We start from the raw sequence: 15,493 nt of genomic DNA on the forward strand, positions 1-15,493 counted from the left end.
CCATCGAGCATAAAGTTGCGAAAAAAGACATCAGGAGCAGGAGTAATATTATTGCTACGAACTTCAATTGATAGCAATTACAAACAGACTTGGTTAACAATTGTCCCGATCAAACCAAAATTAAAGATTCATAACTCTGCTGACACAGAAAGGAAACTTGAAGTACTCAAACAAGTTTGCGTATGATGTCAGATTACTTATCCACATTGAGCAATTAATTCTCCCATTTTAACATATCTTTGAGTAAAAAGATTAACTGTGTTCCAAAATCAAATAAAAAATTATCAGGTAAAAAACAGAGCAATTAGATGCAAACTAAAACGAATAAAATCAACAATTAACAAAACCTAGCCTTGAAAGTCTCAAAAATAGGAATCAGTAGATTCAACCGTAATGATCAGTTATAAATACCGCAATGAAATTGCCTACAAACTCAAAATTACTTATTTTTTTTTATAAAAAAAGTAACACCACAAACTTTAAAATTGCAAAAGAGGTCTAAGAAGAAATCCTTAAATAAGAAAGTTTTTGAACAATTGAAAAAAGCAAAACTCAGCAATAAAACTATAAATTAAAAAATTATAGCAACAACTCATTATAGATGATTGGTCGAAGAACGAATAGAAGGCAAGTACTACAAAGTCATGCACATTGCAAAAATGACAGGTTCATGGTCTTGAAAAAAAAATTGGAAAAAAGTTTGAAAGTAGAGAAAACAAATAGATTTCTATGTTAAATATTTATTGTGAAGTAAGTATTAAAGAAAATTTGTCGCAAAAATTTTTCAAAATGTCATTTTTGGGAAAAATGCCGTTTTGAAAAATTCCCGCTGAATTTCAAACTTTTCACGCAAAAATAATTTGATTTTCACTAAAATAATTTAAAGCTCTGAAGATGGACAAAAAAGATCACTCTGTCTTTTAAATTAAATGAAAATCGAAAGCAAAAGGGTTGAAAAAATTGAACGAAATCAATTTTGCATAAGTAAATATTTTTTTACAAAAAAAACGCTTCACGTTAAGAACTGAAAAACGCAACGCCTGGTTGTTGATAACACTTACTGATACCATATCCAAATGCTCTGATTACCAAAAAGTCCAATTAAACAATAATTTTGAAAAAATGATAGTCATTTTACCCTCAAAATCAATACTGGTTGCTCAAAAACACTGTATTACCCAATTGCCGAGCGTTAGATATTAGTGCAGCTTGAATGGATAAAATCATTTTCAGTCAAAAAGTCATGCACTCAAGGCAACGCATGAACAAAAAACTTCTCATGCTCAGCAAACATTACATCGCTCGCCAATTTTAATCGCCTCCGCCTCTAAGATAAGGCGGTGCCTGAACACATAGAACTTCGGGTTAAAAAAAAACCTGAAGAGAACTAATACTCCTTTTCGAGTCGTAAGAAAGACGAAAGTTCGTTCGAGAACTATTAAATATGAGAGCTGCTAAATAATAGGTGTTTCATTTGCTGGCGTAGCTATTGATAACATGTAGCATGTAGTAAGAGAGTTACTTCTGCTTGTGTGAACAAGTGATGACATTGGCCAAAAACTGTTGAAATAATTTTTTTCGGACAAAAGCCATTCCTGCTAAAATAGAAGCTATTATACAATTAAAAGAATTTGAATTGTATTGGTGTTTTGGGGCGTGAAATTTTTTCGCTCTAAATTTAAAGTAGAGTGAGAAAATGATATTTGAACAAAAATTAGCTTTCTCGCTAGTGGTTTTTTGTTCACATGCGGCATTTTGACATTGATTTTCTGTTTTTTTTTAAATTTTGTGATCTGATTTTTTAGAAATGGTTCTCTCAATTCACTCATAGTCCGTTCTAGGTCTAGTTTTTCGTTTAGTCAATGAAAATTCTTTGAATTGTACGTCAGGACTTGTCCTGCTATGTTTTGTATTTGATTTCTCTGTCGATATTCAGAAAACATTAGACACAAAACCGATTAAAAAAATATGTCAACATACCTGTTTCTTTTGAACGGATATTTTACAAACCTTATACACACTCGAGCCACAACTCAGATAAAAACATGGGTAGAAGCATTAAATGGATTAAATTAACAGATCTCTAAAAAAACAAAGCATGCCTCCTTTGCATCAAAAATGAGAAATAAGTACTACTCTGCTGCTGCGGCTATTGTGACACGACAGTAGTTTTCAACTCCTATAACAATTGATCACCATCATCCAATGTCAATTGCTGCATGTCTTCCGGTTATAACTCACTGACTAATCATAACTTTGAACAGCTCTCTGGGTCATTACAAAAGAGAAATTGGATCTATTCTGTTTCAACACCCAATCAACTTAGTGGGATTATAACTTCTTTGTCCCCCCAGGAGCACGAGCTATGATTTTTGGTACATTGTAACATGCTTCATATCAACTCATAATTTGCAAGTTTGGGGGGGGGGGTCATAAAACGCAATCGGGCGGGGGGAGGGGAGGGGGCGGAGGCAGAATAGACCCAATTGCAGTACTCAAACAAGTTTGCGTATGATGTCAGATTACTTATCCACATTGAGCAATTAATTCTCCCATTTTAACATATCTTTGAGTAAAAAGATTAACTGTGTTCCAAAATCAAATAAAAAATTATCAGGTAAAAGACAGAGCAATTAGATGCAAACTAAAACGAATAAAATCAACAATTAACAAAACCTAGCCTTGAAAGTCTCAAAAATAGGAATCAGTAGATTCAACCGTAATGATCAGTTATAAATACCGCAATGAAATTGCCTACAAACTCAAAATTACTTATTTTTTTAATAAAAAAAGTAACACCACAAACTTTAAAATTGCAACAGAGGTCTAAGAAGAAATCCTTAAATAAGAAAGTTTTTGAACAATTGAAAAAAGCAAAACTCAGCAATAAAACTATAAATTAAAAAATTATAGCAACAACTCATTATAGATGATTGGTCGAAGAACGAATAGAAGGCAAGTACTACAAAGTCATGCACATTGCAAAAATGACAGGTTCATGGTCTTGAAAAAAGAATTGGAAAAAAGTTTGAAAGTAGAGAAAACAAATAGATTTCTATGTTAAATATTTATTGTGAAGTAAGTATTAAAGAAAATTTGTCGCAAAAATTTTTCAAAATGTCATTTTTGGGAAAAATGCCGTTTTGAAAAATTCCCGCTGAATTTCAAACTTTTCATGCAAAAATAATTTGATTTTCACTAAAATAATTTAAAGCTCTGAAGATGGACAAAAAAGATCACTCTGTCTTTTAAATTAAATGAAAATCGAAAGCAAAAGGGTTGAAAAAATTGAACGAAATCAATTTTGCATAAGTAAATATTTTTTTACAAAAAAAAACGCTTCACGTTAAGAACTGAAAAACGCAACGCCTGGTTGTTGATAACACTTACTGATACCATATCCAAATGCTCTGATTACCAAAAAGTCCAATTAAACAATAATTTTGAAAAATTGATAGTCATTTTACCCTCAAAATCAATACTGGGTGCTAAAAAACACTGTATTACCCAATTGCCGAGCGTTAGATATTAGTGCAGCTTGAATGGATAAAATCATTTTCAGTCAAAAAGTCATGCACTCAAGGCAACGCATGAACAAAAAACTTCTCATGCTCAGCAAACATTACAGTAGAGAAAACAAATAGATTTCTATGTTAAATATTTATTGTGAAGTAAGTATTAAAGAAAATTTGTCGCAAAAATTTTTCAAAATGTCATTTTTGGGAAAAATGCCGTTTTGAAAAATTCCCGCTGAATTTCAAACTTTTCACGCAAAAATAATTTGATTTTCACTAAAATAATTTAAAGCTCTGAAGATGGACAAAAAAGATCACTCTGTCTTTTAAATTAAATGAAAATCGAAAGCAAAAGGGTTGAAAAAATTGAACGAAATCAATTTTGCATAAGTAAATATTTTTTTACAAAAAAAAACGCTTCACGTTAAGAACTGAAAAACGCAACGCCTGGTTGTTGATAACACTTACTGATACCATATCCAAATGCTCTGATTACCAAAAAGTCCAATTAAACAATAATTTTGAAAAATTGATAGTCATTTTACCCTCAAAATCAATACTGGGTGCTAAAAAACACTGTATTACCCAATTGCCGAGCGTTAGATATTAGTGCAGCTTGAATGGATAAAATCATTTTCAGTCAAAAAGTCATGCACTCAAGGCAACGCATGAACAAAAAACTTCTCATGCTCAGCAAACATTACATCGCTCGCCAATTTTAATCGCCTCCGCCTCTAAGATAAGGCGGTGCCTGAACACATAGAACTTCGGGTTAAAAAAAAACCTGAAGAGAACTAATACTCCTTTTCGAGTCGTAAGAAAGACGAAAGTTCGTTCGAGAGCTATTAAATATGAGAGCGGCTAAATAATAGGCGTTTCATTTGCTGGCGTAGCTATTGATAACATGTAGCATGTAGTAAGAGAATTACTTCTGCTTGTGTGAACAAGTGATGACATTGGCCAAAAACTGTTGAAATAATTTTTTTCGGACAAAAGCCATTCCTGCTAAAAATAGAAGCTATTATACAATTAAAAGAATTTGAATTGTATTGGTGTTTTGGGGCGTGAAATTTTTTCGCTCTAAATTTAAAGTAGAGTGAGAAAATGATATTTGAACAAAAATTAGCTTTCTCGCTAGTGGTTTTTTGTTCACATGCGGCATTTTGACATTGATTTTCTGTTTTTTTTTAAATTTTGTGATCTGATTTTTTAGAAATGGTTCTCTCAATTCACTCATAGTCCGTTCTAGGTCTAGTTTTTCGTTTAGTCAATGAAAATTCTTTGAATTGTACGTCAGGACTTGTCCTGCTATGTTTTTTATTTGATTTCTCTGTCAATATTCAGAAAACATTAGACACAAAACCGATTAAAAAAATATGTCAACATACCTGTTTCTTTTGAACGGTTATTTTACAAACCTTATACACACTCGAGCCACAACTCAGATAAAAACATGGGTAGAAGCATTAAATGGATTAAATTAACAGATCTCTAAAAGTACAAAGCATGCCTCCTTTGCATCAAAAATGAGAAATAAGTACTACTCTGCTGCTGCGGCTATTGTGACACGACAGTAGTTTTCAACTCCTATAACAATTGATCACCATCATCCAATGTCAATTGCTGCATGTCTTCCGGTTATAACTCACTGGCTAATCATAACTTTAAACAGCTCTCTGGGTCATTACAAAAGAGAAATTGGATCTATTCTGTTTCAACACCCAATCAACTTAGTGGGATTATAACTTCTTTGCCCACCCAGGAGCACGAGCTATGATTTTTGGTACATAGTAACATGCTTCATATCAACTCATAATTTGCGAGTTTGGGGGGGTCATAAAACGCAATCGGGCGGGGGGAGGGGAGGGGGCGGAGGCAGAATAGACCCAGGAATTAATCAATTGCACAATGAAGATTGGGAGAATGGATTGAATGTTTGTTTGTTTGTATAGAAGAGAGAGATCATCATAGTGGTAGTAGCAGTAGTAACAAGAATTACAACAGAATGAAAAATAGCTTTGTGAAGAGTAGAAGTCAATATTTGCACGTAGTAGACATTTATAACACTGCAGTTAATGAAAAGAAGCACTTCAGGTGAAAGCACAACAATATTACCCCTCCCCTCCCCCTGTACTTGGAGAAGACGAAGGGGAGGGGAGGGGGTTGTTGCACTTCAACTGTTTATAAGGGCAGCTTGATATTCAAAGTGTGATGAAGAGCTCAAAAGAAGAAGATTGGTTGGGTTAATTAGTTATAATCTCTTTCGGTTATAACTAGTAAGGGCTCATTTCCTAAAGTAAAAGATCACAATCGATTTCAATTTCGGATAACCGGTTGACTGACTACCAGTAAAATTTCGAGTAAACTGACTTCCTTAAAATTTCAAAGTCAGATGAAATTTAAATTATTTCAGAAATCTTGAACTTTCAGGTTATTTCATATATTCAGAATAGCATATCCCTTAATTCTCGAAGCAACTGTTAAGTTTATGGCGCCAGCGATTGGTAAATTGATAACGAGTTACCCGGAAAGGACCCTTAACTAGTAATAACTTTGATAGCCAACTTGAGTTAATAGTATCAAGGTAGTAATACTACACTGAGTGTGGTTGGGAGTGGCTTAACAAGTTAGTTGGATAGTTAGTAAGTCCTGATGAAGCCAGCTTCGTTCAGGTTTACGGGTGGGTTGTTGAGGTGTGGATGGGGGTGGTGATGGTGTCCGGGAGGAGCCATTTTGGCCCCCTGCATCTGGGCAGAGGGGGGCGGGGGCTGCTGAGTGTTGGCTGCGTAGAGTATGTTTGGATTGTGTTGGTGGTGGAGATGATTATGCATCGATTGTCTGTTGCTACCACTATTCGGGTTCCCTGTCAAGTGAACAAATGGCTTACAAAATTTGAGTAATGTGCGCTTGAACACAATGTTCCGACGTCACTGTTCCGACTTCACTACCAAATGAAGAAAAACTAGAAAACTTTTGAAAATTTACATACAGTCTGAAAATAATAAATTTATGACCAATAAATGAATGAAAAAAATTTCGTATTCTTATAAACAACTTTCAAGTCAAAACAACACCAGATAAAAACTAAGTCAGACATTATAGTAGAAAACATAAAAACAACAATTTATTAACTGAAAAGATCAGATATGTTCACATAATTGTCTTTTGAACATCATAAGAGCATGTTATGAAAACCGCTATGCGAAAGGACAACAAACATGAACCGACTAAAGTCGGCAAAAATGCTCTCGAATGACAGTAGTCGCAAATTAATTCAGGGACTTTAGCCTAGATATTCTTTTCTTTATGAGTGCCAAAACATCAGCCAAGGGTAGGATTCGAACTCCTACTTCCGGAGTCTGATTCCTTCTCCTCGACGGAGGTATTAACCACTGTGCTATCACGCCCTTGAATCGATAACAATCGGTTTTGTTCGAACAAAAAACTTTAAATCGGAGTGAGAGCAATTGAAATCACTCAAAATCAAGAAGAAGTGAGTGAAAAAGTCACCGGAGAAGCCAAAGAATATTCTAGAAGAAAAACTCAAAATGGTCAAGCGAAAATTTGCATACAGAAGACACACACGTTTACAATAATTGCTTCACAATCGAGAGTAATTTAAAAGCTACAAATATTGACCAGTACCATAAACTTAATTATTTTAACGAAAAACAATATTGTCAAAATCATAAAAAGCATTCATTAAAACACAAAAACAGTAGACATTAGCGTTTGCTTCACATTGGACTTTGTTAAAAGTCGACAAAAAGGAACAAAGTAATCAAAACTATTAGCCGCCAACTGAAACTGTCAAATTCACTTATATTTAATAGGAAGCCGTTGAGATATATCATTATTCAGAATTTGCAAACATACTACTACAAAACAATCAAACAAAATGCAAAAAAGGAAAACTCGAACAAAACTTTAGAAAAAGTATCAGACCCATTAAAATCGTACACCATTGATGCAAAAAACATATGTTGAATTTGACCTCAATTTAATGCCACTAACAGCTTGCATTAATAAAATAATGCCACAAGACATCAATGAAAAACCACATGGATGCAAACATCCAAAAATCTCAAAATTTTCACGACAATTCGTAGTATCATAGCCATAAAACCATTAGTCAAAGCGTTAAACCACAAAATTCCGGTTAAATTGGAAAATGTGGGCTAAAAAAGCATATTTGGTGCCATTTTGCATGAAAAATGATGAATTTTCAAAGAAGTTAAACAAAATTTTACCCAAAAATGGATCAAACAGCTCAGCAACCATTCAATAAATTTAAATAAAAACCATAACACTTTCGTAAAGAATTCCATCATATATTTGCAAAATTAATGAAAATTTGAGCAAAAATTATTGAACATGTGCACAAAAAGAACGGAAATCAGCGGAATGTTCACAAAATTTTAAACCTTGATAACTCTTCGGAAAAACGAAATATCTTTTTAATTGGATATTTTATGCTTGACGGGCTTTTTAATGATGGGGTCGGAACAATTACAGCCGAACTAAATTAATACACCGGAAATGTGTTGTCACGAAACTGTGTAGTACAAATAACGATGAAATTTGAGGAAATTGGCTAGCACTCTAATTTAAGAAGACTTATTTTGAGAGACATATTTCAATTTGTAGTGATGCACAAAATCTCAGTGCTATCTGTAACCAAGATGGGAATGGTTTGAAATGGTAACTCGCCTATAGTACCGGGTGCACCTCCGTTCATAGCTCGCATCTGATTGGCTGCGGCTGCCTGTTGCAAGTGTTGTAGATGGTGGTGTTGTTGATGATGATGGTGATGATCGAGGGAGGAGGGGGGAGGTTGAGATCCCGGGTGAGCGTTCCCAGAGGTCTTGAGTAAGTCGTGTGCCAGGGAATCTAGTTGGTCATCTGTCAACTCATACGCCTCCGCCAGTTCACGCTTCGCTATCGGAATGAGCTTGTCGTCAAACCACGTCTCTTTAGAGAACATCTGCAATGTAAACAAGCCTTAATTGTAGTAACAATCATCATAAAAACACTATTAGACGCTGTGTGATAATTAGAAACAATATTATCATATCGTCAGAAAGCCAATGACCTCTATGCTACAAATTGTACGAAGCAGTTACCTTGTATTTCATCGAACAACAATTAGCATTTTTGTTACAATTCATCTTGTGAGTGACGTCAAATCACATAAATGTGTTGTCATATTAAGCTTCTAAATGCATTGTTTTCATTGTTTTCAATAATTTAGAATTAAGATGAAACCTAAAAATTGGTTTAAAATACACAAGGATTTTCTTTGTTAATTGGTGTGCATATGTTTAACTCTATGTTTAGTACGGACTATTTCTTCCGGGACTGTTTTGTCTACTTTTTTGGGACTATTTTGTCTGGAATATATTGCTATTCGGGACTGTTTCGTCTGTTCACCCGAAACACAAACCCGAGTTTTGACGTCTGAAATAAAGAACAAAACTCCACCCAAAACAAGAAACCTGTTGAACCGACTGTTAAAAAAGACTCTTATATACAATTATCACCAAAAATCAGTATGATAATTCTGGCACACACATTATAGAAAACACCTATCGCATATTAATTAAATATTGGAACTCCTATTTAATTTTTTTAATCGATTTACGGCTACAGAGTTCAGATTATAATTCTGTCACCTGTAGACACCTGTAGACAAGCAAAAACCCTAGGCAGCTCAAACACAGCCGAGTTGACGTTAAAATCTGTTAAATTTCGTTCACATTACAGAAAGTATGATGAAAGTTGACCTCTCTAAGTAGGTTGTTGGCACTGCCCTTGACCCTGGGCGGAGGTTGTTGGTGGGAGGGCGGGTGGTTGTGGTGATGGTGGTGGTGGTCTGCAGTGCCATTGGGCATGGTTGCAGCAGCCTCTAACAGGTGCTGGGTGTGTTCGTCTTTGTTGGGTCCTACCCCTACTATGGTATTCCCTCCTAATGAGGGGTGATGGCTGCTGTAATGGTTGTTCACACTGTTAGCACCTGGTGGCGACTGCTGCTGTTGCTGCAAGTTGTTCAACTGTTGTTGATGATGATGCAGATGCGCCGCGTGATTCTGAAAATAACATTAATCAATTTCATCATCACAGAGGAAACTAAAAAAATGGTAACTATACTACTCTTTTCATAATGTTACAAGTCAGTAAAACTTCAGTCACAATTTAAGCAACGCAAACACTTTTAGTAGCAAATTTTTCACATGTCATAACAGCGGCATTGTCATATTCTTTGATCAATGACGTTGGCGTGTCGTTTCTTACGACCACTGGCTTTTCAAAAACATAGAGAATTAATGACAAAGCAACCTTACACAATGATTTGCCGATATAAAACTCTTATCTGAATAGACTGAGTTTAAACCTTCTTTGGGTTATGCTTCTTTGTTGACATGAAGGTGATGATTAATACTAAACTTGATTGTAATAAAAAAATTTTGTCCAAAATGTTGTTTATTATACGACGACATACATATTCGGAAACAATTAAATGTTCAGATGAGAATTTACTCAAGCTGTTTTCTTCCAATCAAACATTAGAAGTTAGTTAATTTGAATTTCCACAGCAATCAAAAAGAAAATTTTGGTTGGTAGAAAGATCTAAAAAAACTGAAAAAAACTGCTTAAAGAATCAAAAATGAGCTTTGACTATGATGCAAGAGTAGAGAGAGAAATTCGTTCAAGCTGATTGTTAAGTCTTGCGTTCAATATTCAGGTTATAGCTTGAACTCAGTGAGATATCTCTTTAGCTTAAGCTGAAGAAACAGAAACAACGATGAGCTTTTGGGACTCAACATACAAAAATTTATGCAAAATATGAACCTGACAATTTTTTCCAGGAAGAACCATTAAAAATTTTGAAAGCAATCCAATTTTAAACATATCTGGCAGATTACCAGAAAATAGCTGTGATAGCTTCATAGATCTGCATTCTCAAAGAGATAAAAAAAACAGACCAAAACAGAAATTTCTCTTCGTTTTATTAGTTGCAGAGATTTTGTCTTGATTAAGCATCTGTATACCTTATTGCCGATTCTATTAACTGGTCTTAAATAGCCTTCAAGGAGAGTGACAAACGCTCAGCTGACCTTATCTCCTTGACAAAGTCGAAAGTGATTTTGAGAGTGAGGAAAACCAATTTTGAGAATGACGTAAGTCACGTGTGGCCAAAAATTTAATCACGCAAATGAACAAAAGCATTTAGCTCCACTAAGATCAAAAAAAAGATGTAGGGCGCGTAATTTAGCCGAAATCGCATAAATACGTAAAAAAGAGGAGTTAAGTAATTGTGACGTAATATGGTTGCAACAAAAATCTTGACGAAACAAAAAACATATTAGGACAAGTCCTGAGCTACAGTTAAAAATTTTAAGTGACAAAACAAAAAAGTCCTACAAATGACTAGAATCGTATTTAAAAAACCATTATAAAAATTGATCAAAATGAAACAGACGTGAGAAATTAAAGCCAAATTGCCGCGTAAGAACAATAAAAATGACAAGGATCGGATTTAGAAAACCATTAAAAACGATTAAAATAATTGAAAAAACATTGAGAAATTAAAGCCAAATTGCTGCAAGTGATAAAAAAACGAAAACCCAGCAAGCTATTTTTTTTCGCCCCACTTGCTTTTTAGCTCCACTTCCTGAGTCGACGTGACCAAAATCAGTTTTTGAATTTCACTTCGAAAATCATGAAAGTGTGAGCATAGATCTTAAAAAAAACCGTCGTAAGAATACCGGAAACGACTCGATAAAGAACGCGCCACAAAACAAAAATGATTGAAATCAACGTAAAAAATCAAGAAAAGGTCAATAATAGTCCCAGCTATCGCTTTGCGACAGTTATTAAACCGATTACGGTTGGCGAATTGTTCTCGAACGACAAGCGAAGCTTGACGTAATTTTAGCCTGCTTCAATGGGGGATAGTAGTGGATAAATTCATTAAGGGGCTTCATATGTTGTTATTAGAGCTTCTTTTACACCACTACTAAGGTTTAGTGAAAAAATTAAGATAACGCAAAACTCGAACAAGCTCTCCGTGAAAAAGTCATTTGGAAATTTTTGAGCAGAAAACCTTCCAGAAGAAAACTCTTGAGAAAAACTTAAGCATTAAAAACACTAACAACTACACTAATTGCTTCAAATTTGGTTCGAAAGCAATTAAATGTTTATTGTGATATATCAGTAATTTGTCAAGGTATACATTATTCATTCAATTTGCAGACATTTTTCATTTATTTTTTCGCCAATCTTGTAACTAAAAACTCTGGCCAACTCCTTGCATGTAGCATAGTTAATTCTGAACGAGCTGCTTATTCGCTAAAGCCTTTCAATCTCAAGCAAGTCCAAAGATTGCAATGATAGCAAAAATTAGAAAGTTAAGCTGAAATATTTCAATACGAGGCCGAGAATTTTGCAAAGAGTTTTAAATTGACTTATAAAAGTTAAATAAGCATTTTGAAACACGAATTGAGAAATTGATTTAACTTTAGCTAGCATTAGGATCTTCTGATATTGTATAATCTGCCACTGCAGAATTCCGGCATTTTGATATTTTAAGTTGCGAGTTTTAACATAACATAGTATAACCACTAAAACAAAGAAAGTAAGCGTGTCAACCGTAGGCCCTAAAACACTTTCAGAAGTACATTTTTGTAGAAAAAACTAATTATAACTGTTGAACTGTTGAGAAAACAATGAAGGTCGAAAATGACATGAGGGGAAGAGGGGTGATTATGAAAAAAAGGGAAACAGTTCACTCTAGTGGTACATCTGTATTTGTGTGTCTGAAAATATACAGTGGACATGAAAGGGGGAGATCTGGTCATGGAAGAGAAAACATACATTCATTGCTGGGTCACATGTCGCTGTGAGAAAAAATAGAAACAGTTTGCAACATTAGTTGACATAGTGTCCAAGTACAGACTAGAAACAATGACATATAGATTGAAATATTCTGTGAATTGAATTGGACTGTGACAAAGCTTTGTTTTTTTTTCAAAATTAATCAATCAGAATTAATACAGATTTTGATAGATTTCGAATTTAGATATAACTTGCTTTTTTTTCAATATAAATCAATCAAAATTAATACAGATTATCATAGATTTGGAATTCAGATATATCTTGTTTTTTTTCCCGGTTTCTGCTTTAATATTTTTACAGTGTAAAAAGACATTAAGACATACGATGGAAGGGCGTGTTTATAACAAGATAGATTTCAAATCTTTCGCATCAATAATTTATAAAGTTAAGGATTATGTGATAAATACATTTGAATCAGAAAAAAGAATGCAACTATTTCAAAAATGGTTAGAATTAATTATCAAACAATGAGTCAAACTCAGAAATTTTTAGTCATGGTCATGGTTGGTTCTTTCACATCACAATTAAAGGTCACTTGAGTAAATCGAATACTTAGTGGGGAGAAAGAGTAACGGAGGGGAATTTGGTGATGTCCAAATACGGAAATGAGGGAAAGGTGATAATGATACGCGGAGCTGCTGCCGTTCTCCTTACGTATATGGCTGGTGTTGTCTGTTGTCTCACTAATCGGGGTCTGTATCTAGCAGGGGGGTTACCCAGAACACTGCCCCCATTATCCTTAATACTACCAATTCCAGACATAACATTGGACAGGGGCTCTTGAGTTGCCGGGGGTGAATACGTGTTCCCTGATACTGAGAATGACTGTTGCGTGAACAACCTCTGGGCTCGTTTGCCCCTCGAGGGGTTGGGGTGGAAACCAGTTTGCATAGTGGACCTGGTTGCGACTGGGTGGTTTAATGAGGATAACTGTTGGGACTGGAAGGATAAATGAGGAATGGAAGAGGAGCAGCCCAGGTTGGCGGTGCTGGCTGAGAAACCAGTGTTACTACCCTGGCCCAAAAACGCCGTGGAGGGACCTTCTGGTCTCCGTTGGTGCAGCTGGTACACATTTCACACGTGAGACATTTTCGCACGCAAATCTCAATATTGGTTATACATATCTATTTTAATAAAGTACAACTTTCCGTTAACATTTTTGAGCGCTCGTGAGAACAACATATTTTTAGAACAGCCGGGTTTAGCATTTTGACCGAAACATCAACACTTATACTTATGAAAATAATTTACCTGTCAATTCGGAAAAAAATGATTATACAGATACAATCGGTTCAAATGTGAAACGAAACTTAAATACAGTTCTTGTAAAACGTTAACAATCACGCACATAAGAGGTTATTAAAAAGCCATCAATCCATTAAGCATTAATCGATATATCTTCAAAATAACTTTCTAAAGATTTAAAAATTAAGCGCTCGAGGTGTTATTCTGGTTGGCTAATTTTTTGGCTGGTATTAAATTTTAGCAAATAAATTGACGGAACTATTAAACAGTAAATTTCTCTGTTAAATGAGAACGCAGCCGACAGCCGATGATTAAAGAGCTTACCGAATGTAAGGAAAGGGAGCTCGAATGGTGGTGATGGTGGTGTTGGTTAGTAGTATCATTGCTATTATTGTTATTTGTAGTAGCTGTTAGGGGGACAGGAGGAGGCATCCGACTGTAAAGCTTTCTGATAGACTGAGGAATGAAGCTGGAGACTGAGCCCTGTCTGCCCCCGTGCACCAAAGAAGCACCACCTGGCGCCACCCCACTACCTCCAGGAGGCTTCACTCCTCCCACGCCAGAACCAAACGAGTGATTATGCAAAGAAGCTTGAGTCATATTAGCTGGACCACCGGTTGTTGCAAGACCACCTCCCACAATTTGGGATCCCATGCCCAGATGTCCAGCTGTACCTGGAATCTGGTCTGGAACCATTGCAGACGTTGTGGATCCCGGTTGGTTTCCCATATTTGAGGCTCCCGGTAACCCATGGTTATGAGCAGAGAGGTTGTGGTGGTGGTGTTGGTGGGGATGGTGGTGTAGCAAATGATGCGTCGCAACTAAAAGTTCCGCGGCGTGTTTGGGACATCGCGCGGCTGGTGTTCTGTTTAGAGGTCCGAGGCTAGAGAAGGAGTTTTTGGGCGTCATCCAGATCTCGTTTTCATCTTCCTCTTCCAGATTGTCAAAGGTGAACTAAAGGGTTAGTCAAACACACGTTAGCAAGTTAGTACAATCTGTAAGACATTTATTCACGGCTGGGAAACAGTTATTTGAACAAGCTTTTACGTTGAAATGTTAGTTCACACCGCAAAGATAAGAAAATTTTAAACTAATTGGGCATAAGCTTTACGGTTTAACGAGAGGTTATTTTTTCCTTTTTTGTAATGATTGAGTTCATATTGCATAAGGGCAGTTTGTAAGAGAAGGTCGATTCTTTTTCTGTTATCCATACCTTGTCATCTATCCTGTTGTTTCATTATTTATTAGTGTTCATTCAATGTGGTCTCTTCGGACTCAAATCAAAATATTTGTCATCACATATTAAGCAAGATTACTTTTAATACATTTTTTTTTATTTTTCATTTTTTCTCAACAAGCGCAAACCTTATTTGTTCTGTGAGCATGTGTTGGTGAATTCTCATCCGGGCTGCTAGAGTAATCGGGTGACGGAGGTTGCTCAGTGATTGGTGTGATTGTTCTAGAAGATTCCTGATTGTATTTGCCCCCACTATCTCTGGTACCAGTTCCTCCGCCAGTACGCGTATCCATGGGTGGCAGTGGTGGAGACACAGCTCCTCTTGAGTCGAGTGGACGTCTTTGTTTGCTTACGTCCAATTCAGTGTCGCTTTCGTCTTCTTCTTCCACAGAAAAGTCCTCCAGTTGTCGGCTACGGCGATTACGGAAGGGAGGAGGACCTAATAATAGTAAGGTTCAGAAAAAAACATTTCAATAGCAATCACATTTCAATGAGTCATATTTTCTGCAAACTTTTGCTGTATTTTAAACAGTTTTCCGTTTGAAAAACTACTTGAAACAATCTGCAGAATCATGAAGTTTGTAATGTTTAAACAACGTGG

The 15,493-nt window shown here is 35.5% G+C and overlaps 1 protein-coding gene across 18 annotated transcripts in view; it reads right to left on the reverse strand.

Annotated features, from left to right (window-relative positions):
- Window positions 1-6,016: 6,016 nt before the first annotated feature.
- Window positions 6,017-15,493, reverse strand: part of LOC142336413 (muscle calcium channel subunit alpha-1-like) — a 140,777-nt gene continuing 131,300 nt past the window's right edge. For 15 of the 18 annotated variants that reach the window (XM_075385221.1, XM_075385235.1, XM_075385232.1 and 12 more), the window contains 6 exons: window positions 15,021-15,331; window positions 13,980-14,609; window positions 13,065-13,472; window positions 9,299-9,601; window positions 8,226-8,499; window positions 6,017-6,378 (listed from right to left, as the gene is read on the reverse strand). In XM_075385221.1, coding sequence (XP_075241336.1) covers window positions 6,155-6,378; window positions 8,226-8,499; window positions 9,299-9,601; window positions 13,065-13,472; window positions 13,980-14,609; window positions 15,021-15,331 — 2,150 coding nt within the window. In that variant the 3' untranslated portion in view covers window positions 6,017-6,154. Of the gene's footprint in view, window positions 6,379-8,225; window positions 8,500-9,298; window positions 9,602-12,389; window positions 12,413-13,064; window positions 13,473-13,979; window positions 14,610-15,020; window positions 15,332-15,493 lie in introns of those variants that run through there. The other 3 variants (XM_075385236.1, XM_075385237.1, XM_075385238.1) reach the window with 3 other exon arrangements.

The sequence above is a fragment of the Convolutriloba macropyga genome, chromosome 3 (genome assembly GCF_964194025.1).
Source record: "Convolutriloba macropyga chromosome 3, txConMacr16.3, whole genome shotgun sequence".
NCBI lineage: Eukaryota > Metazoa > Xenacoelomorpha > Acoela > Convolutidae > Convolutriloba > Convolutriloba macropyga.